Raw genomic sequence first — 27,216 nt, forward strand, 5'->3', positions numbered from 1 at the left:
TGAGCGCTAATGGGCCGCGGGGGGGGCCGCGCGGCCCGGCCGGGGCGGAGGGACCGAGCCCAGGCGTCGGGGGACGCGGCCGTGGAGGCTTTTGTATTTTTTGTGTGTGTGCGATCGCTAAGGGAACACGTACCCGCAAGGGAAATTTCCCTTCGGGGTGTTAAAAATTTTATTGCCCCCAGGAGCCTGGCGATGGTGCAGGTGGGGTGGCGGGGCTGGACGACATCACCTCCGTGTCCCTGGGGCCATCTCAGGTGGCCGCGCTGGAAAGTGGTTTCCATCCTACCGTACCCAGCACAAGCACTGGGTCCTCCTCTATCCCTTCCACCGTCTTCCAGAGGAGGTCCCCGGAAATGCTTTTCCTTCTTTCAGAATGCATGGGACAGTGAGAGTTAGAAAGAAACATGATTAGAAAACAGAGAGCTGTCCCTCTGACTGGCGAAAGGGTTACATGGTTACATGCCGGGGTGGCCCTTTCGCAGGTCTTCCGCACCCCTCTTCCTCATGTTTCCCCCTCCTCAAGTTTTCTTTAGTAGGGTGTGGACAGAAGAGAGACACCTCAGTCCGCTCATCAGCACAGGCTTTTCAGGTTGGGTGGGAGGGAAGGGCAGCTCCCCACACAAGGGGAGACAGCCGGGGTCTGACAGAGCCCTCTGCGCCGGCCAGCCATGCCTCCCACTGCACTGTATGGCCTAGTGCGGGTTTCCCTACGTACCGCTTGTCTGTGAGAATGGCAAGTGAGCCCGGTGGGGGTCAGCATGGCCGAAGCACAGCCCTGGGCAGGGGGGTCCCGCAGGCGTTCTCCAACAAATGTGATGCTGTCATGCAGCCAGGTGAAAGCCTTGATGTGTCATTAGGGTTTCCTACTTGCACACTTCAGGGGGGACTTCACAGTACTTTGGTCAGGTCTTGGCAAGAGAGGGCACAAGCTTCATGGACTCCAGGGTCCTTCTTCTATTCAGGGTGCAATAAAAGCTCCAGCTTCCCTGACTTCTGGTGCATCTCTTGAAGCTTCAGCGATGGGAGTCAGATGAAGGGACGGGGAGGAGAGATCAATGAAGATATACTGCCTGAATATTTGATGTCATTTAGGTTTTGCAGCCTGCTGTGGTTCTGGGGGTGTCTGAAAGCACGGTTGCACTTCATCTGTGAAGGCAGCCTACAAAGCGCTTCCCCGCCACCCCACCTGTCTGAGCTGCTGCTGTGCTTTGCCAAATTCCATTTGCTGTGTCAGGCCAACATCGCGTCTGGGCGTCCCTGCTGAAAATGACATCCCCAGTGGCAAAATTTCTTCCTGACCCCATTGCTTCATGGCAGTTTTATGCCTCAAAGCATTAAAAAAGGTGTCATGGCAATGTAAATTTATGACATTTTCCTTTTTAATTTCTTTAAACTTTTATTTAAATTATTTTTGAGCTCTTGGCCCAGTGACCTATTTTGGCAGCACAACATATGGGGCATATGCTCATATAAAATGAGCTTTGAGTAATTTAAAATGTATCACACTGGTTGCATCGATTTAATCCACTCTATTGGAAAGACAGGTGTTAGTCATGAAATTGAAATCCAGGTCTTGGCAGTTTTGGCTTTGCAGCATAGATCAAATGTTCAGTCCTGGGAAAAGAAATGAGTGTTTGTTTTCAACATCAATAATTAACAGCAAAGAGCTTTCAGATTCCTTCTTTTTAAAGGGAAAATTTTTAAATGTCTAGAGGTTGGGTTTTTTTAATATAAACTGCACCTCAAGAAATACAGTGACACGTGACAAAATACCCAGTATTAAGAAAGCATTTGATCAGATTTTTATAAACCCTGTTTATCTGAAAGCCAGTTGGTTCCTCTCTCGCTGAGAGCCCATTGCAAGCAACACTTTCTCCCGCTGTGCTGCAAATATCCCCTCTGCAAAGGAGGAGGTTTCTCTTCAGCAGAAATGTGTCAGGGTGTGAAAGAGCAGCAATGGGTGAGCGCTTCGGGCAGGGTGGGAGCCCCCTGGCAGGGCAGTGGAGCAGTGGCGGGTGGGGGGTGTTTCTGAGGCAGGCTTCCCACTAGCAGCCTGCAGAGGAGCATGGCCATGGCGAGCAGCAATGTAGGGGCTGGTGTTGGGCACCACCAGGTGCAGCCCCATCAACAAGTGACTGCAGACCATTCACCTGACTTCAAGGAGTACCGATGTCAGCTGTATTATTGATTAACAGCCAGTCTAACCAAATTTAACCTTGGCCCCTCTGAGTCCTCCCAGCATCTGCCTGCCTCCCAGCACGGTGAATGCAATGGGGGTTGGCCTTCAGCAGATCTCTCCTGCTATTGGGATGGGGTTTGAAGAGGATGCTGTGGACGAGCCAGTGGTGGGTCCTGGGTGTCAGTGCTTGGGCATCAGTGCAAGGCTTCAGCCGTGGAGCTGTTTCTGCCGTGTGGGAACAAAGGGGTGTGCCCTGCCCGGCTCTTCTGCAGGGATGCTGGTTTGGTAGCTAACTCAGAGTAACTTTACAGGAAAGCCAGACTGGAGTGTTGGTCCTGAGATTACTTACCTTGGCATATTCATGGTGTATTTTCCTAACGAAGTTTTTTATCAAAATCCTGTCTGACCACATTCAGATGAGGCAAATGATACGCTGCTCTGGGTTGCAGACATTTCGTCCATTAATGTTGCTTTTCTGGTTTTGTTTTTCTCTGCTTGTCAATCAGCAGTTCTAGGAAACACAACTGTATCAAGCAATATAGTACAGGCCATAAGGAATTAGTTTTTCCTGGTTTAATTACAAAGTGCCCTTAAACTAGCAGGCTCTGGGAATGATTTACAAGCTTTATAAAAGATTTTGTTCACCATCCCTACAGCGCTATAGACACCTGCAGGTTTTTATTGCTACATGCTCAGTATATTAAGTTTCCCCTCCCCTTCCCTTTGCTAATTTCCATTATTTTGAGGGGGGGGGAGGTTTCCCCCTTCATTCTCTATGCCATCTGAGAGTCTCTAAAGTTTGTCTGGAAGGCCTGATTTCTCTTTCTCGTGTCATTAATAATGGAACAAAACCACATTAACAATTGCAACAACAGCCAGATAGGAGCCAGAAAGCTCCTTTTGCTCTCTAATATGCTGCAGGAGTACTCTGAAATGCTTTATACAGAGAGTTTTCTTCCCCCCCACCCTTCCCACCCTTTCGTTTGATGTCTTTTTGGACTCAACAAAATGCTTGACCTTGTCTTTTGCTGAAGAAAAGGAAAAAACATCAGAGTTAAAAATTCACAGACGTTCCAGATGTGCAATAGCACTTTAGAGGTAATTTCATCCTGCAAGAACCATGGAATTCAGAATTCAGCAAAGAAATGTTAAGAGAGACTGCAGGCCTTTGCAGCTGCAGGGTCAGAGGGCTGTGGAGGCTGCTCACCACTGCCTTGAGATGCTTTTGGTGGATGCAATGAGCTGGCAAACAGCTGGCAGAGAACAGGAAAGAGCTGCAGGCTTCTGAACCTGCAACAGAAATGTACACCAGGCACAGGAATAGAAGAAAACCAGGTAACATCCTGCTGGACCCTCCTCTTTCACATGAAGTTGGTGGCCCAGGCTTACTTTATTCTGGTCTTCTGGAAGTGAAAAGGACATTCACTGGGAGGTCTCAGTGTGTAAAAACAGTCCTTCTATCCATATAAAATGAAACAAAGTATTTTTCAGCATCTGAAGTAGAACCTGGCCAAATCTGTGCTTGATTTGTCAGTCGTTTCTTTTTGCCTTTTATTTTTTTTGGCAGAGGCACAGTTCAAAAAGCCTTCTCTTAACCCAAACCAATCAATAACTGGAAGAGGAGAGACCATGAGCAGCCCTGGTCTGTCAGCATTCCTCCACTTTTTAAGCTCTCTAGACTGCCTGAGTCTCCTTGTGGTTTTGGTCTGCGGTGTTGGGGGTTAGGAAAATAGAGGGAAAAAATGAAATTAAGTGAAACTCAACCTTGAAAGATGCAGAAATGTGTATCCGATGATGCACAAATGTTTAGTAGAAGTGAGACATTTGGAAACAACTTGTATCAAATGGGAGGTACTCAAACTGCACCTTTGAGTGGGGATAGCCGGGGGTTGCATTTGCCCACAAGGCACTGTTCAGAGTCAGAAATGAAACAGGGTTTCGCTACGTGGCATTAAAACTCTTCCAAGATGTTACATCCTCCTCCTGAATATCCAGAGAGTGCAATAACCCCATTTTCTTTCAAGAGGAAACCAAAGCATGAAGTTGCTTTTCTTTAAGGAATTTTATGGCAAAAGAGAGAAAAAAGATTCTCGCTTCCTTGGGTCTCTGAGGTGGCCTTTATCCCTTCCAGAAGGTGTGGCAAGAGCACAGGACACAGTCAGCACAGGGACAGTGGCTGCAGGCTCGCACTTCGGTATGACCACTGCAATTCATTGAGCTCTTCTTTAGTGTTTTTCTCTGTCTTCCCTCCTCCTCCTTTGTCCATTTCGTCATGCTCAACGCACCTGCCTGCAGGTGATGCCTAAGACGCTGGGGCATTGATTATCAACACTAGCTGCAATTCTTGTGCCACAAGCCATGCCAAGAAAAACTGCTTGACCCAGAGAAGCAGCTATGGCACCAATCAGGGCAGGTGTGACAGCCATGAGAACTTCCTCAGATCCTGCAAAATTAGAAGTAAATCTTGTAGGAGTTGGCTACAAATGCTTTCTGGTATGGCTTGGCCATCAAGATCTTCCCAGAGACTGAAGGCAGGTAATGGTTGCCTCCACGCTCACTTTTACTACAACTACTAGGTTGGGATTTCCAGCCTGGCGCAGTTGGTGCGTGTGTCCAGGGACTTTGTACACACTGTCTCTAGTGAAACAGGCAGGCTGGCTTTCCCAGAAAGCTGCATATGTGTCACTTAAGGGCTTGTTTCTTAGATTTTATAGTCCAGCTCTATAAATCAAAGAGGCTTAAAGAATCCAAGGCATTGCCCAGTAGGTAAATCTATTATCAAAAACTTGTTTTGCTTCATCTAAAGCTGCTAAAGAATTTGAATCCTGTTTGATGAATATTTTCAGGGTTCTTTTCCCAGGCAAGAATCCAAAAGCCTATAAGCAGGGTTTACTGTCTTTCTCTTCTTGCCTTTTATTCAACAGATGAACGGTAGAAGCTCACACCCAAGAAATGGGAGACCCAGGTCAAATGTGGACATGTTGGGGACGCGGGATAGAGGAGAATAAGTGGATGCCCATTTCTTTTACTTTGAAATGTTAACTCCACAGAACAAGGTAGGCTTTAATTTCAGGAAAAAAAAGACAAAGTAATACTAGTAAAACAATGACATGTTTCTGATTAAATAAAAATATTTGTGTTCCAATTTGACCCAGACATCAGAAGGTCAGTCATTCATATAATCCTTCACCTTGCATCAATGTCTGAAGTTATTGTCTGTTGTCTAGAAAAGGGCTGGTTAGTGTTACACCATACAAATAAAATATAAAAGGAGCTTTTATCACATGTAACATCTGATCATTTTCCAAGATACTCTAGTTCTAATTTCCTGATCCATGGTACTTTTCACTATTGATTATTAGCAGTGTGAATAATTTCAACTGCAGAATTCAGCAAAGCAAATGGCACATCTGTGTGCAGAATGAAAACAATCTCAAAAAGGGGAAAATATGCAAAGGAACTCTTCTGTCTTCCCTTTTTTCCCCTGTCAGTTTTGATTTTCTCCTCACTGTTACCAGAATAGCACAAGGTTAGGTCATGCCAAATCTTGGGATGCCCAGGCACTCAAGCTTTTCTCCCATCTCCAATTTGGTCACTGTTCTAAGATGCAGAAGTAGCGATATGTACAGATTAGGTGAGAACTTCAATAGAATTAAGCATGAGTAATAATTAAACAAGGTAATAATTAAGCATGATTAAGCTGGTTTAGTTGAAATGGACCATTTAAATATCTACATTTAAACCTCAACAGCTCTTTTTATGTGGATCACCTGAGCATCTCGCCATTTCATTTGGTGTATATTTGGTGCAAAGAATTTACTTTGACCTGCCCTTTCAGCACAGCCATGACCTCATGAGGTCTAACTGAGCTGCTGAAACCAGAACCCTCTTTTTCTACCACTGATTTAGGTGCTTTCTGGGTTTGCAGAATGGCCAAGCAGGGGCTGCCCACCGGGTCTCTCTGGAGAGCCAGGCTTGATACTCTGCTGTGGGCAGCCTCACTGCCCATGTTGGCTCCCATGTTCGGACATGGTGCCTGCGGGCAGCTGGGAATATGCAGCACCGAAGCAAATCAAGTCAAGCCCATCCGGCCCTGCAGAAAGACTGCTGGAGCATTTTAGGCATGTTGCCTTTCAAATAAAGACCATGATTGTGCAATGGTGGTGTAATTAAGGTGTCTCCCACAGAAGAAAGTGCAGGTAACTCAGGGCAGTCACAGCCGAGACCCTTGCACATGCCTCATGGGTGGTTTCCTCCTGGCGCACCATGGATGACACAGCATTAATTATAGCCTTGGCCCCAGGTCCCCACCTCAGACTGTGTGTAGGGAGGACTTAGGAAATGCTCCAAACATATCAGAGATGGAATCTTCCTTTATTTTTTGCTTCTGATTTGCAGGAGTGCGATGTGGGTGGGTAGCTGATGGAGGAGGTCATGCAGCACCGTCACGGACAGCAGAAGATCTGCCAACAACTTTAACAGAGGCACCTGGTTCATGGTGACCCAGGATGGGCTGCAGGTGCCTCGCCAAGGCCCAAAGGCCACCAGCCACTTGGGGAGGTGCATATCGGATTGGCAAGTGGCAGACAATGGTGCTCAGTGGCAGGTTGCATCTCCTGGTGAGGACACTTCTGGTGATACTGTGAGATGCACATTCAGGGTTCAGGGAAAGGCATGCTCTGAAAGGGAAGCGCTGGTTTGTGTTACTTGAGACTGTGTTTAGGTGGTGCTAGAGAGTAAATTATTAAAACGTCTCTGCAATTTGGGTGTCTGGATGGGGAGCTCAGCAATATCTATCCCTAAAACATTTTGTGAAGAATGGTGACCAGGTGGACTCAACACTGCCCAATAAGTCGCATCTCACAGGACATGCCAGGGCTGCTATGTTTAAGGAAAAGGAAACTTAAATTGTCTTACCTTTTTAGTATGTTCTCAAAACTTGATTTGAAGAACAGGAGACACTCCAGTTTTATCCACTGACAAAATCCTTGCCTGAAATTTACACCAGAGGGATATCTAGAGTGATACAGTCCAAATAAAAATTCTGAGACCAAAACATGATTTATTCATTCTTGCTCATAAGAGCACAACTGGGAAGCGGTGAGTACAGCCTGTATCCTACCTCTCCTGCTGGTCCTATTTCTTCCAACTTCCCACAAAACCCCATTCTCCTTTCTTGCCATGCACACCAGGATTGGCACCAGGCACTTGCATTGCCCTGCAAGTTGTGAGGGGGAGGAGAGCTGGGTAGGGTGGTGTTTACCTTCAGTGGAGCATGGTGAGGCTTCTCCCATATTGAATCTGCCTGCACGAATTTGGAGCCTGCATGAGTTCCAGTATCATATTCACCTCTTGAAGGTAAGCATCCTTTCCATCTTAGTGTTTTATAGCCCTGGCGTACACAGCGTTTGGATGAGTGCTCTCAGACATGGTGCTTGCTTTATGAAAAACATGTAGGACCTAGAATTTAGTCCTTCATAGCAACAGGGCCAGTGTAGGATGATGTTGGACTCCATAGTGGAAGTACAGCTAGAAATTTTATATCCAACTAGCCAGTTTTAAGTTTTGCTGTTGGTTTTAATGATAGTGTGCCCATCTGACAGATATTATCTCCATTGCAAAGTTAAAAGCAAGGTCTAATGTAGCCAAACCTATGATCCATATAGCAAGCTGTAGCCCCTGTCTTTTCTACACCCTTCCCCAGCTGTGGTCTTGCCATCCTGTGGGGTTCATTTTGCGTTTCCAAGAAGGAGCTACACAACAGCACATGCAGCTGATCAGCACGGAGCCTTGCCCAAAGCCCCAGGACTTCCTAAAGCTTCATGTGTGCACACTGACTCTCACATGCAGAGAGACCAATGCAAGACCACGACCTCAGTTTGTGTAGTGTTTCCCAGATTTGAATCACCATGATGAATTGAATGGGAGTACTCCCGTAAATCAAGTTACACATTGAATTAGAAGAAGTGCTTGGTCCTAAGGACAGCAAGCAGGGGCAGTTCATCTAGTGCTCTTGAAGGGTTTGCCCAGCCTTTGTCTACTTCAAACAGTATTTAATTTTTTTCTGTAGTTTTTACTTTTCTAAGAGGCCTTTTAGTTCCGTGAATCTAGTCTTTTCTGCAAATTTAATTTTACCTGTATATTTCTGTATCCCAGATTTCTATTCACATGTCTAAACAGTTCTCTGAACCTGGAAGGGCTTTGGAAAATTGGTCTCTTAATGAATTGATGTAGAAACATCAATACAGCAACTGGGGAAAAAAGTTTTATATTCACTTTTTATTAATCTCTGGTCCTCATTAAATGTTTGAAGCTTGATTCCTGCTTTTGGGAAAACCTACTGTAATCCTGTGGAGGAACTGTGTTTTAATTGGATGAACTGAAGGAGCCTTAAGGCAGAAATTGCATGTTTGACTTCAGCCTCATTTCCACTTTTTTCAGTCTTATTCCCAGACTGATATGTGCAAAGGTGACTTTTCTCCTGATGAGGGGATTATATAGCCAAAGCAGCTTCAGTGAGGTTGGTCTAGACCTACCCTGATGGGACTGAGCAGTAATCTTTCATAGAGTGCATGCAAGTTAGCATAAATTCATGCTAAGGTGGCATGAATTTCTTTCAGAGATGTCAGGACACAACCTCTGCATGGCCTTTGGTGACTGCAGTGGTGCTAAAGGCTGTCTTTTAATTTATGCCTTGCTGTTCAGGCAGCCACCAGTGCTCATAGACATTAAAGACTTCACTTTCAGAGTAGTGTGTTATTCTCAGTGCCTGAGAACCTCGGAAAGGACACAGTTAATACAACCTGCCTATGTTCCCTCTACAGACCTGATGATTGCTTCCCATATCCTTTCTGCTTGGGTCCAGAGGGGTGGTATGAAAGCCTGTCTCTAACCAGCCACATCCATCCAAGAAGAAGCTACACACTAGTGATGTGTAAAATAACTCATTTCTGGAAACCATATGTCTCTGTTTTATGTCCAGTGTATAACTCCCAATCCATAAAGTGCTTCTTGCATTTACAATTAGTAACTGGGTAGTGAGGCCAAGAAACAAAAAAAATTTAAAAAGCCCTATCTCTGTTTCACTACCCAATGAAATGATGACAACTGCATATTAACTAATATTGAAGGTCCGGTATATATGGTATCTAACCAAGAATACTGCTACTTGGGAAAGTAGAACTGAAAGTTCCCTTTTAACACCCATAAAATTTCCACTCCTACATCCCAGTTCTCCTTTAATTAATGATGATACAGGAAAAGGAGTAAATTTATCCAACATAGACTTTTTTCTGATGTCAAAGTCAGGTTTGGGTAAGGTGGATGTTACTACTTGCTAAGCTTCTGGCCATTTTTTGGTATAGTATCATCACTCTAAGCATCCTCCAGGAGGGAATATTTCCCCATAGGAGAGAATATTCTCACTTTGAGCACCATATCTATGACTATCCTGTGCTGTGCTCCTCATTCTTGTTTCCTGTGTGTTTCTCTCTTTCCTGTCTGTGGCTCTTCTCCTCTTCCCTCTTGTTTCCTTGCCTGTACCAATGAACTCTTTCAAACTGGCAGGGCTCCCTACCTGTTCCTTCCTAATTCCTTCTAATATGACAATCATGAATTAGATAGTTAGTCTTTGCAATTAATTATCATAGTTAGGCTTGAAAACTTAGCATGATTAAGAGATGTGCAGAGGAATGAATCTCTGCAAAGGATCATTTCAAACTGCCCTGTTCAGTTCTGCTGCAGATCAGTCCTCAGACTGTGCTCATCACACTGTGATCTGAGCCCTGTCCAGAGCTGCATTACACGATGTACAACACAACATTGCACAGTTCAGCAAAATTGTAAAAAATGTGGGAAAGGTGGAAATTTTTCAGCTTGCTTTAGTCCCATAGTGTAAAATTTCTCTCCAATTCTGTAATGGAGTCAAGGTCTGTTATTATTGAATTGCGAACATAGGTGAACTCTGGGAGAAAATAAATACGATGTTTATATTAAAGAAAATCCTGTTGTGCCCTTTCTGCAATGCAATGCAAGTGTCACAGCTTGCAGTTGGTAGAAAGAGTTCCCAGGTTGCACTGTGGTCTTGTCTTGTTCTCCATGTTTGGAGCTCAAGGGTAACAGCAAGGCTCTGAGCATTTGTCAGCATTAAGCTAAAAGCTGTAGTGTTCACCTGGATGGTACTTGGTTGCCCATCTCCAGCTCTGAGATCAGGGCTGGAAGAAGTGCGGAACAGGAGACATCACTGGGGTTTGCCAGTCTGAACTGTGGGCTGGATGTCACATACCCGAGGGCTCCCTGAATGAAATCCTCCTTAAAAGAGAGGATAACTTTCAGAAAAGCTTCCAATTTCACTGTAGCATTTTTAGTAATGAAGAATTCTCCTCAATCCTTGGCAAATTGTTTTAATATTTAAAAGACCTTAAAAGGTCCTTAAAAGCTGAGCCTTGTATTTGCAGTCTGAATTTGTCTAGTTTTGACTTCCAGACATTGGATCTTGTCATAAGCCCTGCCTGTGAGAGAAGACGCGTTATCAAAGTAGTGGATGATTCATCTCATCTAAATTTTGACATGACAGTGCATAGCATCACTCAGAGCTTCCTTGTAGGACAACATAAGCAATAGTCAGTTTTAGACTGTGATTAACTTGAGCTGTCTATAGACATCTGTGTTAGATTGTCCATTAGTCCATACTGAAGGGCATCTTGTTTGTTCGCCCAGCTGTGCACATGATGTGGACTGCTCCTCAATGCCTACCCAGTCACTGATAAGTGCAGCTCAATAGCATAATGCCAGGAATCAACCTCACTAGAGATTCAGATACTGATGATAATTTTCTACTTGTAATTACAGTTCTAGACCTGTCAGCCACTTATTAATCCACCTAATGTACATGGCATTGATTTTGTATTCTTGTTTTTTAATCAAACTTCTGTCTGATACCCTCTCAGATGCTCCACAGGAGATGAAGTCTAAAAACATCAAGGAAAACCAAGACAATGGAAGCCTCAGGGTATCTCAGTGGATCCTGCCAGCCCAGGTGACAGTAGAGTGCTGCCCAGATGCTGGTGTTTGCTGCTTTAAGTCTGTCTACTGCAAATATTTTATCCTCTCAGCTCAGTCCCAGGTCCCAGGCCTCTGACTGTCCACTTTGCGTGCATTCCCTGGGTCTCTTTTGGAATGAACCAACTGGTTTCTTTGAAACCAAACCTCAGGTGCTATTCTGGAGAAGGTTCATTCCAGATCACTCCAAAGGTCTGAGATTGAACTAGATTTGACTCCTCCAACTTCTGCAGCCTTCCACTTCTATTCCGGAAGTCTTTGCACCCCACAGTCTGGTTGCATTCGTTCTACAACTTGGCCTAGGGACCCAGGACTGCTCCAGCATGCAGAAGCATTTAGTCATCTAGACGTACCTTTGAGTCCACTGGGTCCTCTCCCTGCCCCGCGGAGTGACCCACCACAAGCAATGTCCAAGAGGCTCTTCGTCTCCTCTGAGTTATCTGACTAAAACCCAGTCCAGCCACTCTTTTCATCTAGAAGCTCTTTTTCCCATTCCAAGAATCGTTCTGCTCATTGTCATGCAAAAACCAAAATGGTACCAGGAGCCTTGAAGACTCTTTATCAAACCCATATTCACTTAAATGATCCATGCTGTTCTGCCCTTTTTGTCCCAGCTTTTGTTAGTTTTTGTAAACACTTTCATCCAGCCAGCTAAGCTGGACCTTGGTTATCTTGGAGAATTTTTAGTCTAGATCACAGTACAACAATAAAAAAGCATAGTGTGCAGGTTTTGACTTGGGTAGAGTTAATTGTTTTTAGAGTAGCTAGTATGGGGTTGTGTTTTGGATTTGTGTGAAAACAGTGTTGATAACACAGGGATGTTTTAGTTACTGCTGAGCAGGGCCTACACAGAGTCAAGGCCTTTTCTGCCTCTCACCCCACCCCACCAGTGAGTGGACTGGGGGTGCACAAGAAGTTGGGAGGGGACACAGCCAGGACAGCTGACCCCAGCTGACCATAGGGATATTCCACACCATATGACATCATGCTCAGTGTATAAAGCTGGCGGAAGAAGAAGAAAGAAGGGGGGGGATGTTTGGAGTGATGGTGTTTGTCTTCCCAAGTAACCGTTACGTGTGATGGAGCCCTGCTTTCCTGGAGACGGCTGAACACCTGCCTGCCCATGGGAAGTAGTGAATGAATTCCTTGTTTTGCTTTGCTTGCATGTGCAGCTTTTGCTTTACCTATTAAACTGTCTTTATCTCAACCCCTGTATTTTCTCACTTTTACTCTTCTAATTCTCTCCCCCATCCCACAACAGGGAGTGAGCGAGAAGCTGTGTGGGGCTTAGTTGCCAGCTGGGGTTAAACCACGACACATAGTTTTATGATAATGTCAAATGACCCCTTGATAGGATTTAGCTTTTGATATTACCTGTGACTAAAGTGAGAACATATCTGAAAAGAGCCCAGTCCAGCCCACCAAAGGGATTCTGCTGCTGAAGAACCTTTGATCCTGCTGTGAGACTGGCATTGTGCTCTTCCAGGGTCACAAAATCACAGAGCAGCTGAGGTGGGAAGGCACCTCTGGAAATTGTTTAGTCCAGCCTCCTGCTCTGAGCAGGGTTAGCAAGAGCAGGTTGCTCAGACCTGTTTCCAGTTGGCTTTGGTATCTCCAAGGATGGAATGGGTGACCTGTTCCAGTGCCTGATCACACTCAGAATGAAAAAGACTTTTCTTATGGATTATCCTGTGTTTCAGTTTGTGCCCATTGCCTCTTGTCCTCTCACTGGGCACCACTGAGAAGAGTTTGGCTCTGTCTTCTTTTTTTCCCCCCACTTCAGGTATTTATATGCATTGATAAGATCCCTGAGGCTTTTTTCCTTCAGGCTGAACAGTCCCAGCTTTCTCAGCCTCTTGTCATATGAAAGATGTTCCAAACCCTTGATCGTCTTCATAGTCCTTCAGGGGACTGTTTCCAGTAAGTCCATGTCTCTCTTAGAATCACAGAATTGTTTAGGTCGGAAAAGACCCTTAAGATCATCAAGTCCAACCAATAACCTATCACTGCCAAGTCCACCACTAAAGCATTTCCCTAAGCACCACATCTACATGTCTTTTCAATACTTCCCTGGGCAGCCTGTTCCAATGCTTCACAACCTTTTTGGTGAAGAAACTTTTCCTAATATCCAACCTAAACCTCCCCTGGCACAACTTGAGGTCAGTTCCTCTTGTCCTATCTCTTGTTACTTTTACTGGGCAGCCCAGCACTGCACACAGCACTCCAGATGTGCCTCACCAGGGCTGCATGGAGGGGAAGGGTCATGTCCCTCGACCTACTGGCAATGCTCTGCTTAATGCAGCCCAGGAGGCTGTTGGCATTTTTCTTCACAAGGGCGCATTGCTGGCTCATGGTCAGCTTGCTGGCAACCAGGACCCACAGGTCATTTTCTGCAAAGCTGCTCTGAAGCTTTTTGATTCCCAGCCTGTCCTGCTGCCTGGGGTTATCCCTCCCCAGGTGCAGGACTTTGCATTTCCCTTTTCTGAGCTTCACGAGGTTCCTGTCAGCCCATTTCTCCAGCCTGTCCAGGTCCCTCTGGATGGCAGTGCATCCATCTGCTATATCAGCCACTCCTCCTGGTCTTGTATTTGCAAACTGTCTGAGTGTGCACTGTGCCCCAACACTAAGGCCATTAATGAAGATGTTAAACAGTAATGGTCCCAGCATCAAACCCTGGGGGGTATACCACTTGTGACTGGCATCCAGCTGGACCCTGTGCTGTGGATCACTGACCTCTGAGCCTTGCAGTTCAGCCACTTTTCAGTCCACTTCGCTGTCCACTTGTCTAACCTATACTTCATCAGTTTGCTTGTGAGGATTTCGTTAGAGACAGTGTCAAAAGCCTTGCTAAAGCAAAGATAAACAGAATACTGTCTGCCTCTGAGGTGGCTTACTGCTGAAGAAAGACATTTCCCAGCAGACTTAACAAAAACTTTAGCTATACATTGTTTGGGATGTTAATACTTTTGAGTCTGATAATGGAATTACTTCAGTTCACATTTTTCCCTTTTTTGATTATTCTGGACAGCCCAAATCCCAGTCACAAAAATGATCCTGGCCCCTACTGGGCGGGGGGGCGGAGAGAAACCCATGCTTTGCATCAGCAGCATTGCCATCCCTGGGGATGATGGATTGCCTCAAAGTTTTAAAGATCAGCAAAGCAAGCTTGGTTTTTTTCTGGATATACAAATGTCCTGTTGTGGGAGATGAATGCCTTTGAATTCGTCCCTAGTTGTAGGAGCGCAGAAGTCAGTGGTGATCTAGAGCAGGAAAAGTTATTAGAAAACTGAAAAGCTCTGCTAGCTGAGCTGATGTATTTGCCAGCAGAGGTTGTAGTAAAGTCTGAGAACTGTGAGGGAAGATCGATGTGTGGCATGTGGGATAAAGTCAGCGAGCATGGCATGTGTGTGGAAATGATGAGAGCATCACCCTGGCCCCATGCAGCTCATTGCTCACATAGAACTATCTCCCTGACAGTGCTAGAAACGTCTGGCAAACCTGAGCGTGTTTCTTTGCTTTCTTGCTGGATGCCAGCTGTTATTCCAGTGAGGAGACATTTAGGAAATCCTAAAAATAAGCATAAGTGAGAGGGGGAAGAGATGCAGATTTCCCTTCAGAAATGTTATGTTCCTATTTTTCTCATCTGCGTAAACGAGACATCCAAAGATGCCTGCTGTGGATCCTATGAGATGCTCAGAACTCACTGCAAACCAAATGCTTCCCAAATTGCAGGTCTTTTTTTTTTTCTTTAACTAGACACGACAGATAGGGTATTATTAACCTCAAAAATGCCAGAAACAGGTAGCAGCTGTCTGGGCTGGGAAAAGTTAATGAGAACTGGAACTGTACACAGTCATTGGCATGGACACATTGAGGAGGCAAATGAGGTAAATCCACAAGTGGAAGGGTACACTGAGACCCTCCAGTGCAGAAGCAAATTTTTTATAAAGAGGGGCAAGGAAAAAAAAATGAATACTGGACTGGAGGCAGTAACCTGTGAGAGGAATGATTTCATGGGAGCTGGGTCATTATCCCCCATGCTGGCAACACCTCAAGGACTTTGGGTGTGCTGGACTGGAACAACTAGGAATTTTGTCATTAAGTATAGGCCAGAATTGCTTTTATATTTATTTTACTTGCAGCTAATTGCTTTCAAAACTTTGCCTGACCTTGATGAATGTTTTCTTTTTAAGCTTGCTGGGGGATGTTCTGAGGAGGGAGTCATATAAGGATGGAAAATGGTAAACATTCAGGAGAGTTACAGTAATTGTGTCTTTGCCGTTTTCATCTCTCCACGCAAAGCAGAGAGTGTTTTAGTGGTATAAAATTCAGAGAAGCTTTGTAAGGGCAAAGTGTCCCTGCTGAGTATGCCAGATACCCCTTACAGTGCTAAAGCTTTCCTATTTGAAGTCATTCTGTGGTGACTCTGGATGGTGGTGTGATGGTGGTGGTGATGCTCTTCAGCAACGTCCTACCCCAGAGTGCTGTCCTTTGACGCGGTGGATCTAGTGCCTGCCAGGCCAAGTGCGTGAGCACAGAAAGGCTTTAATATCAAAATTCATGACTCTGCAGGGGAACGGCAGGAGAAAATGGGCACAGCGGTGTGGAGAAAACCTATCTCTAGATGTAGTCATTTGCCTTTCAGAGCCACTAGGTGGGATGGCTGGTGAGTGGGATGCTGACCCTGACACGGTGACACTGGAGTTTCACTCTTATCCAGGCCATGCAGCATGTCTGTGCCCTTCTGCAAGTGCACTAAGCCAGCTTTGGTCTGCTCCACACAGAGGGCCATATAGGTCCCCAAACTAGGTCATCCCTAAATCTTCCAGGGGAGTATGCTTGGATCAGCATACAGTAACTGAGATTTAACAACAGTCCAGTTCTTCTGGAGCTATGGTAATGATAGCTTTGGTGTCTCCCTTAGCTAAGCACAACCTCACATGCTCCCACTTAAGTCACTGGGGTGTGAAAGACTTCAGTGGGTGACTGCCTAGGGCTATAGCTAATGGTAACGCTTTTAATTTTCTAAACAATTTTTTTTCCCTTTTCTAGACACGTTATAACTAATATTTCAGGACAGTCTCTAGAGATACAAGAAGGAATTTCTGGTCTTGGTTTACAAAGCAGATCAACAGAACTGCTGTGCACAAGAAGTTGTGTGTCCAGGTGTTTGCTAACACAAGGGCAAAGCGTAAAGTTGTGTGATATTGTTCTGATGAGGAGCAGAATCTTCACCTTGCTGAGGATGGATATTTTAAAGGAGGTGGATGCTCCCTTTGGGGAGTAGAGTCATCAAAGCTGTATCTAGAGCTTAGGGCTGCCAGTTCTTCTCCCAAGCCACTGCATTTGCCTTGGTACAGTTCAGAGTGACACATGGCTCCTCGCTGAGCTTGCTGCAGCTGTGCATTGTGGCACCAGCAGTTTCTCACCTTGTGCATGCACAGCAGGGTGTTCAGCACACGCTGGAAGCAATTCGTATTGTTTTTACCCTCAGCAGCTCAGCTGGCTGTCAGGGTTTCTCTGCTGTGGGGTATTTTGGATACGTCAGTAAATATCTTCCTTCCAACAGTGCCAGGTGTTTCCATGCACAGCAGCTTGCACAGCCACTTTGTAAAGGTTTTGTGGTGAGGGGCTGCCCAGAGCGTGGGTCCTGCTGGCGGTTGTGGATGGATTACAACTGACCCCTGGTGAGCCACTGCACAGCTGCTGAGGGAAGTATAAAATGACACCTATCTGTAAGCCATCACTGCAGGATCTTTCTGAATCTTTATTTCAGCACCCATCTTAACAATCCATCCCACTGTGGAACGGTCTTGGTCCACCAGACTTCAGGCTAGAGGCCAAACTCACTAGTTAGCTTTTCTTCTGATGCATTGAACATTTATGCCAACAAGGTATCAGAGGCTTCTCTGTACAGACCTGGTGGCTGGAATCTTTTGGGATCTTGCCCTCAGGATTTCATGTTCCTGCAGGCAGGTTCAGGATCTGTTTCCAGCACCTTTCTGTCATTACACTCCTCTGAGTTCTCACACACCAGTTTGTGTATGTGTCCCACACCATTCCACCACTGTGCTTGGGTAATACCTTCACATGAATTATTTAACCAGGTCTTTTAGAGAAGACTCATTCAAGAGTGTCTCTGGCACCTCCATTTTTCCAGCTGGTTGAGTTTTTGTAAATAGTGGCTGTGTAAAACTTTCTTATCCAGTAATTAAGGCCTCCTGCTTCATCTTGGTCATCTGCTTCTGCCCTACCAAGTCATACGAGAGGGGATGCCCTCTCTTCAGCCACGTGGCTGCAGACTGGCTGTGTGGCCTGAGACCATGATTGGGGGAGGCATATACAAAAGTTTTTTGTGGTATCAAGGAAAGCTTTGTAAAGCATACAAAGAATGGTGCAGAACTGATGTTACTGCTGGATTGCTGTGGTGGTTGCACTACATTCAGTAATCTGTGTTTTTATAGGTTTGATGCACTCCCCAGGAACAATCATGCTAAAATTCTAGCTTTTGTAATGGTGTCGTGGTTTAACCTCAGCAACTAAGCTCCACACAGCCACTCACTCGCTCCCCCCCTGCCAGTGGGCTGGGGGAGAGAATCAGAAGAGTAAAAGTGAGAAAACTCAGGGGTTGAGATAAAGACAGTTTAATAGGTAAAGCAAAAGCTGCACATGCAAGCAAAGCAAAACAAGGAATTCATTCACTCCTTCCCATGGGCAGGCAGGTGTTCAGCCATCCCCAGGAAAGCAGGGCTCCATCACGCGTAGTGGTTACTGGGGAAGACAAACACCATCACTCCAAACGTCCCCCCCTTCCTTTTTCTTCCCCGAACTTTATATATTTAGCATGATGTCATATGGTGTGGAATATCCCTATGGTCAGTTGGGGTCAGCTGTCCCGGCTCTGTCCCCTCCCAACTCCTTGTGCACCCCCAGTCCACTCACTGGTGGGGTGGGGTGAGAGGCAGAAAAGGCCTTGACTCTGTGTAAGCCCTGCTCAGCAGTAACTAAAACATCCCTGTGTTATCAACACTGTTTTCACACAAATCCAAAACAGCTCCCCACTAGCTACTCTGAAGACAATTAACTCTACCCCAGCCAAGACCATCACAAATGGGAGCAGGTTTGCTCACCTTTTTTTTTTTCTTTAATCAAGAATACCCAATCTATTAAATATTAGTTTGTCTCCTTTGTGGTGAGAAAAGTATTTGGCTTGAGAATGTCATAAATGTTGGAGCATGATTTGTAGTCTTGCTTTCGGGTGGGGTACCAGGGGCACCCTGAAGCAAACACTGCTGGGGCCCAAGGTGCCCCATGGTCATGACCACAAGATCATGCTCCATCACCACGCGCCTTTAATCACTGGAGACTTCGAGCTCACACATTCTCCTTGGATGAACAGAGTGCGTCTTTATTACCCTGTGTGGACTTTAAATAATTCATTACTGAAGAAAGCAAAGGGAAGAGCAATGCTGTTTGTGCCGTACGCTAATTGCTGAAATGCACCGTGACCTTTCAAATGAGGCTATTCAAGCTATTCTTTTCTAGAGCAACTGTTGGCGAACCCATCTGCTGCAGGGGGATGAGGGTGCTGGTTACCCCCATGATATTGCAAACATCCCACCTGCGGGCAAGGAGGTTTCTCTGAAACAAAACCACAGGCAGGTAAGAAACAACAACAATCGTCCCCAAGGTGAGAAGCATGGTGAATGTTTTAAAGGGGAAGAGCTGACTGTAGGTCCCGTTCACCAGGGAGCAGGATGAGTAGCAGATGATGGGGGTGATGTTCAGGGCAGGCTCCCCTGCCAGCAGTCTCAGGAGGAGCCCAACCAAGAAGCCAGCAGCCGAGCCATAGGTGTTGGTGCTGGGAATGAAAAGGGCACAGCAGAGCTGGGGGAAGAGCAGGGCATATACCAGCTCCCCACTGAGGAACCAGAGGTCATAGACAGAGCTGGAGTAAAAAGCCAGACCAGCAGCCCCGGCCCCAAACACCAGCATGGAGGTCCTCATAGCCCATAAGACTTCCATCTCCATAGCCTGTAAAAGAGAGATCATAATATTACAGACAGGGCGTTTACTGGTGGGGTAACCAGCACTTCCCTGTCCTGGGCTGGTTCTCACCAAGCCCTCACTGCCTTCAGGCAGTGCTTGCCACCAGCAGCTGTCCAAGCCAGGCACCCCTGGAGATGGAGCTGCCCTCTGTAATTTTAAGGGTTATGGGTTTATGCTGTTTCCGTTAATATCCTAGTCCAAATTTTACACCAGTCATTTTATAAAGAGTAAAGTTCACCAGTGTGGGTATTTGTATCCCTACCAAGGATATGAACACCCCTGACCTATGTTTGAAGCTCTGGCTCCAGGACTCAGTTCAGCAGCTGAAGGGCAGACACCTCTAATCACAGAACTGGAATTGAAACAGTCTTGAAACAAAAGCACCTTTTCTGACACCAAAACTACTGAATGCTGTAACCAAGTACCTTTTTCCTCAGGATTTTCCTGTAGATATTGTGAGTGAACATGGAACTGGCAGAGAGAAGAGCTGAATCTGCAGAAGACATTGTGGCAGCAGCGATAGCTCCCAAACCAGCAATGGAGATGTATGCTGGGCAGAGATAGTGTAAAACAAGTGGCAGTATCATCGCTGATTCCCCTCTCTCGAGTGGACTTGGAAGACCATAGCTTGTCTGGTTCCAGTCTTTAAAACAGAACAACAAAAAGTCACAACAAACCCTTCATTGACATCTCTGCTGTCTTTGAAGCTGCCTTTCCACAGGGAGCAGTCACAGCAGGGCTAAGGACTGAGATCCACTTGGTATTTTAGGACTTGGATTAATTTTTTGGATTCTCTTATGGTCTCTTGTGATTCCCCTTAGCATGCTGCAGCTCTCACTAGATGAAAGATTTTCCTTTTCTCCAGTAGCATCTATAGAAATAGCTGTGCTTTGTGTGTTTCCAGAACTGTGACAGTTAAAGGTCAACCTTCTAGACCCTGCTTGTGAGAAGGGAGTTTTGCTGTGATGCCCCTAGTGACAGATGAATTAATGAGTTCAACTGATTTCTTTAAACGTTCAGTGATCTGGCTGCTCTTTAACCCTTGCTCACAGCCAACACAGGACTGATCCCTGGGCAGGGCTTCTGAGTTTACAGAACTGAACTTCTTGATTCCTTCAAGCAGGTTTTCTTCAGAGTCTTATTAACAATCTGTAGTAATATTGCTAGGTCTTACATGCAGAAGGCATTAACAGAAGCAAGCATAAGATTTATTGGAAAACAGGATTATACAGGGTTTTACAAGTCTGCCTTTGTCTTTTCTCAACACTAGGTCCATGAAAAGCCATTTCATCATAATGAAAGAGCTTTAAACAGGTTTGGGGTTGTTTAAATGTCTCTAGGTAGTTATGCACTGAACTTGAGAGGGCTCCACATTTCTGGTACAGACCACCTAGCTTGGTGGCCAGGGCTACGCTTTTAGGCACACAGGGCCAGGTAATTTGAAGTCTAAATCAGGACTTCTTTAGATCCCATTTTAATCACCTTTGACAAAAAAATCTTCATTATTCAGAGACAAACAGTTTTACCTGTTGATGCTGCAACTGCACCAATGAGCACAGACGGGATGGCCATTGAAAAGCACCCAAGTCCAGAGAGGTAGGAGATGAGCCTTGCCTGTCCTGGCGAGGCAGCGGAGAGCACTCTTTGGAAGTAAGTTTGCCACGGGATGCTCCCAAGCACCTGAAACATTCAGATGTTACCAGTGGTACCCACCAGGCTGCTCGCTGCTGTAGGGCATCATCCATCCATTCAGATGGATGGTAATCTTTACTGTAATAAAACTCTCATCTCAAGTGCATAAACGTAGCCCAGTTTTAACTATTGAGGATGATATTTCTGATGGTTGAGGGTGTCCTTTTCCTTGACTTTTATTGTGATGGATGTGAAATGTTGAGCAAAACAGGTTAATGATTTGGCAGACTGAGAAAGGTGAAAAAGTTTACTTGGCATAGTTAAACAGGCACAGAAGAAGGAAAAGAGAATAGAGTTTTCCAGGGATGCAACTTTTGTAAAAAATCTACCCCAACTTAGCTAGAGTATAATCTAAAATTAAAATTAAAGACACCATGCCCATTTTCTTTTCAGGCAAATTTCATCAGATAAAATCTGAATTCTGTCCTCACCAAACAAGATTAAGCTTCCTTGTGTCCCTATTACCAGTCTAGCAAGAGCATAACAACCTCCTGTAGTCTTGGCTGTGTTGATAGCTCAAAAGTTGAGTTGTGCAGTGGAGCCAATGGCACCATGCTTGCTGATGACCTGCAGGTGAGTAATTTTAAATTTTTTTTCAAATAGGGGGAATTTTACATAAGTATGTTAAGAACACACTATTGAGGCTGCAAGACCGACCTCTCAAAAGGTAGGAGATGCCTCATTTAGGTGCCAGGAGTGGAACTAGTTGCCTGGATGGTCTTAACTCAAGAGGTACATTCCTTCATGTGGGTAAAGGATGGAGTGTCCCTACTGCTTCTTTCCATCCCACAGCTGAGCCCTGGATCTCCCTGGTCCATTCAGTGTGCTGCAGAGTGGTTGAGAGAAGGCTTTACACATCATCCTCCCCTGCCAACTGTGCAATGTAGGGCTCCTAGCTGAAAGAACCCGCAAGTTTTCCAGACAGGAAGTCCCTGCACAATCCCTTCTCCCAGCCACCTGTCCAAGAAATACTCCATACCAGGTAGAAGAAGTCATCCAGCCACCTTCCAAGAAATTGGTTTTCTATCTTCCCAGTCCAAGGGTCTTGGTAAGACTGATGAGTTGCAGTGTAATAAATGCTTTCCGTTGCAGAGTTCACCAGGGCAAAGGGGATACAGACCCACTAGGATAGAAACGGAAATAATTAACCATTTCCCCAAGGTCCTTGTTCTTGGAGATTTTATTCATATATCAAAATTAAGGTAGATATAGAACATAAGATTAAACATAAGATTAAACCCAGACTAAGAGTCTTCCTTTCCCCCCTTCCTTACTCTAAATCTACATGTTTCTGGTTCATGGCATCATCAAGAACACGAGTCTGTAATTTAGGTCAGTTGGTGCTTTCAGTAGACAGATCTCTCTTCTTTCCAGCCAAGATTGTTCTGGACAGGTTCTGCAGACCTTACTTTTAAGCAGCCACATTCAGCCAGCAAGGGCAATAGCTTGTGTAAGCTCTGCCTGAAATGCATAAGGACTGTAAGATGTTTCAGGAGACCTGTTCTCATGAAGAGGAACTGGAGGGCAAGGGCCAGTATTAGTGGAGTTATTTTTGGTCTGAGACATACTGAAAAGAAAAGCAGGATTATTTTTCCCTGTAGTTAGGAAATTGGTAACAAAGAAATGCACAGAACTTGCCAGGCTGAGGGTAATGAAAACCAGCTGGATGACATCTGTGTAGGCAACAGAGTAGAGGCCTCCCAGTAGAGTGTAGAGTATGACAGTGCATGCTGAGATGATGATAGCCAAAGAACCTCCAATATCCAAGATGACCCTCATTGTTGCTCCTGCAGACAAGGACAGTGGTCAAGTATTTTGAGACAGATTTCATATGTGGAGAATACAGAATAAATAAGGATGGTCTACAGAGAGTGAGCAGAGTGAGGACTCAGGAGAGCCCATGTTCCCTTTCTGCTCTTGCTGCTACCTTGCTGCATGGCCTTTGCTGAGGCACTTTGCCTTTTTACAGCTGCTCCTGCACAGGCAAGGGTAAGGTACTAACTCATATTGCCAGACCTCTCTATTATAACATCATGAATATATACCACTGTAATTTGTTTTAAACCTAAAAACCTGTTTTCCAGAAATAACAAATGCTTGTGTATCTCTCACAAGAGCAGACGTGAAGCACAACTTTCCACAGTTTAGTCCAACACAGTTCCCAAAAGTGTATTATACTCTGATAGTTGTGCCACATGACCTTTAACAAATATAACAGCAAAGTAAGTATTTACCCAGGGATGCCAGTATAGCTGCAAACCAGAACACCTCTCCCAGTAGCAGTGGAATGAAGAGTAAGCTTCCCATCACGTTTCCATAAGTTTCTTGAAGGGGATCCATCACTGTCACATAATTCTTGGATCTCATTGGATTTACAAAGAAGAAACCACCTATCAGAAGTGATGACATTTTGGTAGAATTTTACATGTATTATATTCCAGGAAAAATGTAAGAATACTATGGTATTTGGGTATCAGACCCATACAGTGAGTGTGGAATTCATTCATAATGGATCCTAGAGAATGATGCAGCCAACAAGACACCAAGGCCTCAATTCACTTGCCTAAATATGGGGTTTAATCCATCTGAGAGGTCCCAGGTTATAAAGGGCATCTGCCTACAGCTGACAGATATGACCCTCCACTTTCGGCATACTTGCATGTTTCTGGAGTGGCTATTGGAGGCCAGGTAGGACCCCCTAGGGCACCCCCAAAGGCATAAGATACCTGTCTGACTGTAACAGGAACTTAGCTCAGAGGACACCCACATATAGTCTCCTGTCCAGCTCCAATGACCTACCAAACTAAGACACAAAGTTTTCTGAAATGCTTCCTGTGGAAAAAATCAGTAGGCAGAGTGAGGCATTGAAGACAAATATTTGGCTAAAGAAGAGACAAATTTTTGTTGTGGTGCAACATGTTGATATAAGTTCCTTTTCTGGTTACATTTTCTTTTTGGTGGCTTCTTTGTCTCTTCCCGGAACTATATTGTTTTAATCTGCACATCGAGCTGAGTCCCACCCACCTTCATCTAAATATTAGACTCCAGACGTACAGTCGTCTCATTAAAACCAAAGAATACGTATTGTGCCTAACCCTGAAACCAACAGGACTGCTTGTCTGGGCACTGCTGACCTGAGTAAAGATTGCAGGATCAGACCTGCACTCCTCAGTTTCATTAGTAAGAATTACTCACATAAGAAATGCTGGCAGTATATTTCCAAGCCTGATTCATATTCATGTCAGTTTGACTCTTTTCTCTGACTTGGGAATAAAGTTTATCGTTCTTTTAGAAATTCCTGTGCAAGGTCTGCACAGTTCTCCTTGCTTTAGTCATCCTGTATCCCTAGAGAGTTATGGTATAACTCAGTGTCAACTGGAAGAAGCTTTGGTCTTGGCAAGACTGCTGAACTGTGTGTGTCCAATAATTCTTGGAATTAGAAGTGGCAACTTAGGTATAGGACAGGGCAAACTTAGCTTAGTTTCAATAAAATAGGGACCAGCTGTAAAGTGGGATAAGCTGGATGCACTACAAATTCATCCTGAGATGACACTACTCAAAAGAATGCAATTTGGTGGAAAAATCAAGATAGTATTATTTCAACACACAGAAATGTTAAAGAAAATATTAAGATGATACTAATACTTTCAATAGTCTGTGAATAAGAGATCATGGTAAAAAAAAAAAGCAACATGCACAGAGCCACATGCTTCTAAAATTCTCAGATAAGACTTTTGTCCTATAAATTGCACCAAGCAGGCAAAACTCTACACGAGCTCCAAGCTACCCCAATTTCTTATGTTCCAGTTTAGAGGACAGCATTCTAAATGCTTATTCTGGATCTATGGGAGACTGAAGAAACAAAAACACCTTTAAAATGTACTCTATACTCTGTTACTCATCTTAATATACTCATATGATTTATTTTTTTTAAAGCTTATGTGTCCTGATTACGTGAATTATTTACCAATAGCAAGGGACAAGGCAAATCCCACAGGTGCCTGGACCCACAGTAGTCCTTTTGAAGGCAGGTAGACGATTTCAGCTGTGCCATTGATATATGCTCCTCCGACCCAGGTGGCTATAAACATGGAAAATGGAAAGGTAAGAACTGCGATACATACTCTCAACGAGTCTTGTAGAACACTCTGAGAGCTTGTAAACCTTTTTCTCGTATAAATATTTAATCACACTTCTATTTTCTTTACAGAGTTTTCTCCCATACTGAGATGTGCTGCTGTGTACAGGTAACAGAATTTCACCCTAAATGATTTCCCAGATTCAAGAATGAATATCTGTGTGTGCATGGAAAACCTCAATATTTAAACATTTAGAGGCAATTTGAATATACTAGTTTTTAATGTCATTTTTCTCAGTGGAAGACTTTTGCTAGAGCAAACAGACTTGCCTTTTTTATTCTGCCGTGGCTGATAGACCACCCTTCATGAGCACCACTTACACAGTCTAAGAAAATAGACAGTAGGAAAAAAACCTACAAGCAGGCATTGCAGTCAGAATACAAACCTGCAACACAGGCTTAAGTGTCTTAGCCAGGCAAATACCACTTGGGGAAGTCTTCACAAAAAAACAGGACAGGGGAGCAAATTTCAGATGGTGCCAGGCAGCAAGGACAGAAAAGGGGAGCAGAGGGCAGCAGTCATTGGGGAAACATTTTCTCTTTGGATAGAGGACAATTCTCACCATGAGTAGCAAGTAATTCCACAAAGAACTGGCTTGTTCCAGGAGTAAAATTTTTCTGTTATGCTGGATAACAGAAACTGGCTCAAGATTAAGACCACAGTCCTCTAATGAAAAGTGTTATATTCTTCAGTCACTCTTAAATTAAACTCTTTAACTCTTAACTAAACTCTTAAATTAATCTCTTTAATTTAAAAGAATCTACATAAACATTACGTTCTGCTCATTGTGAAGAGGTTTGGAAGAATCCATCCCAAAATGATTCATGAAACCATACTCCTTTAAAGCCACACTTAGGTAAATCTGCCCTGACATTAAAGGAGTGCACCTGCTTTGAAAGACAAGTCCCCAGATTTATGTAATGCATGCATTTTAAGTGGAATTTTTAAAAGTCCTTTGAGAAAACTTACCTGTTGCAGTAAACAGTCCAATGAAAACATTTATATTCCTGCCTCCAACTATGGCCATTTCAGTTGGGTTTCTGTTCTGCTGGTCCTTTTTGCTTTTCCAAGAAGCCCAAATTCCAGTCGCTAAAGTTAATGTAAAAAACACAACCAAAGATACTAAGCCTGGTACATTTAAAGCCATTTTCTGTTGCTTAATTTAGATCATAGAGAGGAATAATGGCTTGATGATAATATTCTTTAATCAAGTCCACAATCAGAAAAAAAATAGAAAAAAATCAGAAAAAGTAGTGCCGCCTTGTAAAGAAACTATTAGTTTGCTCTACTTTGTAAGGAAAGGTGCCGTATGAGACAGACCCATAAACACAAAAGTCTTGAGAATTGGATGCAGAGTCTGTCTTTGGAGGACTACTGGAAATTCTTCAGTCTTCCCCTTCTTCAGAACATATATAAACTTGTTTTTCTGGGGAGCAGAGATTAAGACATTAGGAATTAGTGTTGATAAGAGCAATGGAGCACTGGTGTGAGGGGTAATACTAGCTTGGCTTAAAGGAGGGGAAATGTTATATTTTGTCTGATATGCAATGGTATGAAAATAATCTGTATTTCTCTAGGTTCTAGGCACAAGGCTAATGCAGAAGATAGGACTAAGAATTTGTCTGTTTAAAGTTGACTGAACTAAACCCACAGTAATAATCAAAATAAACCTAGGAAACAGTAAAAGATTTACCACTGATCAGCTGAAGGAGCTGCACGCTGATATTCAAAGCAAGTGCATAATCATTTCACTGCTGGAAACAGGCAGGAGAGCAAGGTGTTGTTAGACTCTGCAATAAAATTACAGGAAAGATACAGACTTTTTTAAACTGCTTTGTGAAGCTCCCTTTAAACAGACATAATTCTGAGAAAAACTCATATATTTGTTAGGGAATTAAGTCAGTTATATTTATTATAGAGTTGCCATACTGATATCTTTTTAGTTGCCCTGTGAATCTTTTTCATCTGTCCAACCAACTATGTAAAAACTGCCTGATTCAGGACACATGTTTGGCTTTCCTGGATACTCACATTCATCTGTGAAGCCGGTAGCTCCTTTCCATGTGGAAATCACAGATTTCTTCTTCACAGATGCAC

The 27,216-nt window shown here is 44.3% G+C and overlaps 1 protein-coding gene across 1 annotated transcript; it reads right to left on the reverse strand.

Annotated features, from left to right (window-relative positions):
• Positions 1-17,867: 17,867 nt before the first annotated feature.
• On the reverse strand, positions 17,868-26,354 carry LOC142051804 (high affinity choline transporter 1-like). Its single transcript, XM_075081360.1, has 8 exons — positions 26,089-26,354; positions 24,948-25,061; positions 23,215-23,370; positions 22,619-22,767; positions 21,960-22,103; positions 20,815-20,968; positions 19,714-19,931; positions 17,868-19,273 (listed from the first exon to the last, which is right to left on the reverse strand). The coding sequence occupies exons 1-8, from the start codon at positions 26,264-26,266 to the stop codon at positions 18,752-18,754; spliced, it is 1,635 nt and encodes a 544-aa protein (XP_074937461.1). The 5' UTR covers positions 26,267-26,354; the 3' UTR covers positions 17,868-18,751.
• Between the last annotated feature and the right edge of the window lie 862 nt (positions 26,355-27,216).

The sequence above is a fragment of the Phalacrocorax aristotelis genome, chromosome 1, assembly GCF_949628215.1.
Source record: "Phalacrocorax aristotelis chromosome 1, bGulAri2.1, whole genome shotgun sequence".
NCBI classification, from domain to species: Eukaryota; Metazoa; Chordata; class Aves; order Suliformes; family Phalacrocoracidae; genus Phalacrocorax; species Phalacrocorax aristotelis.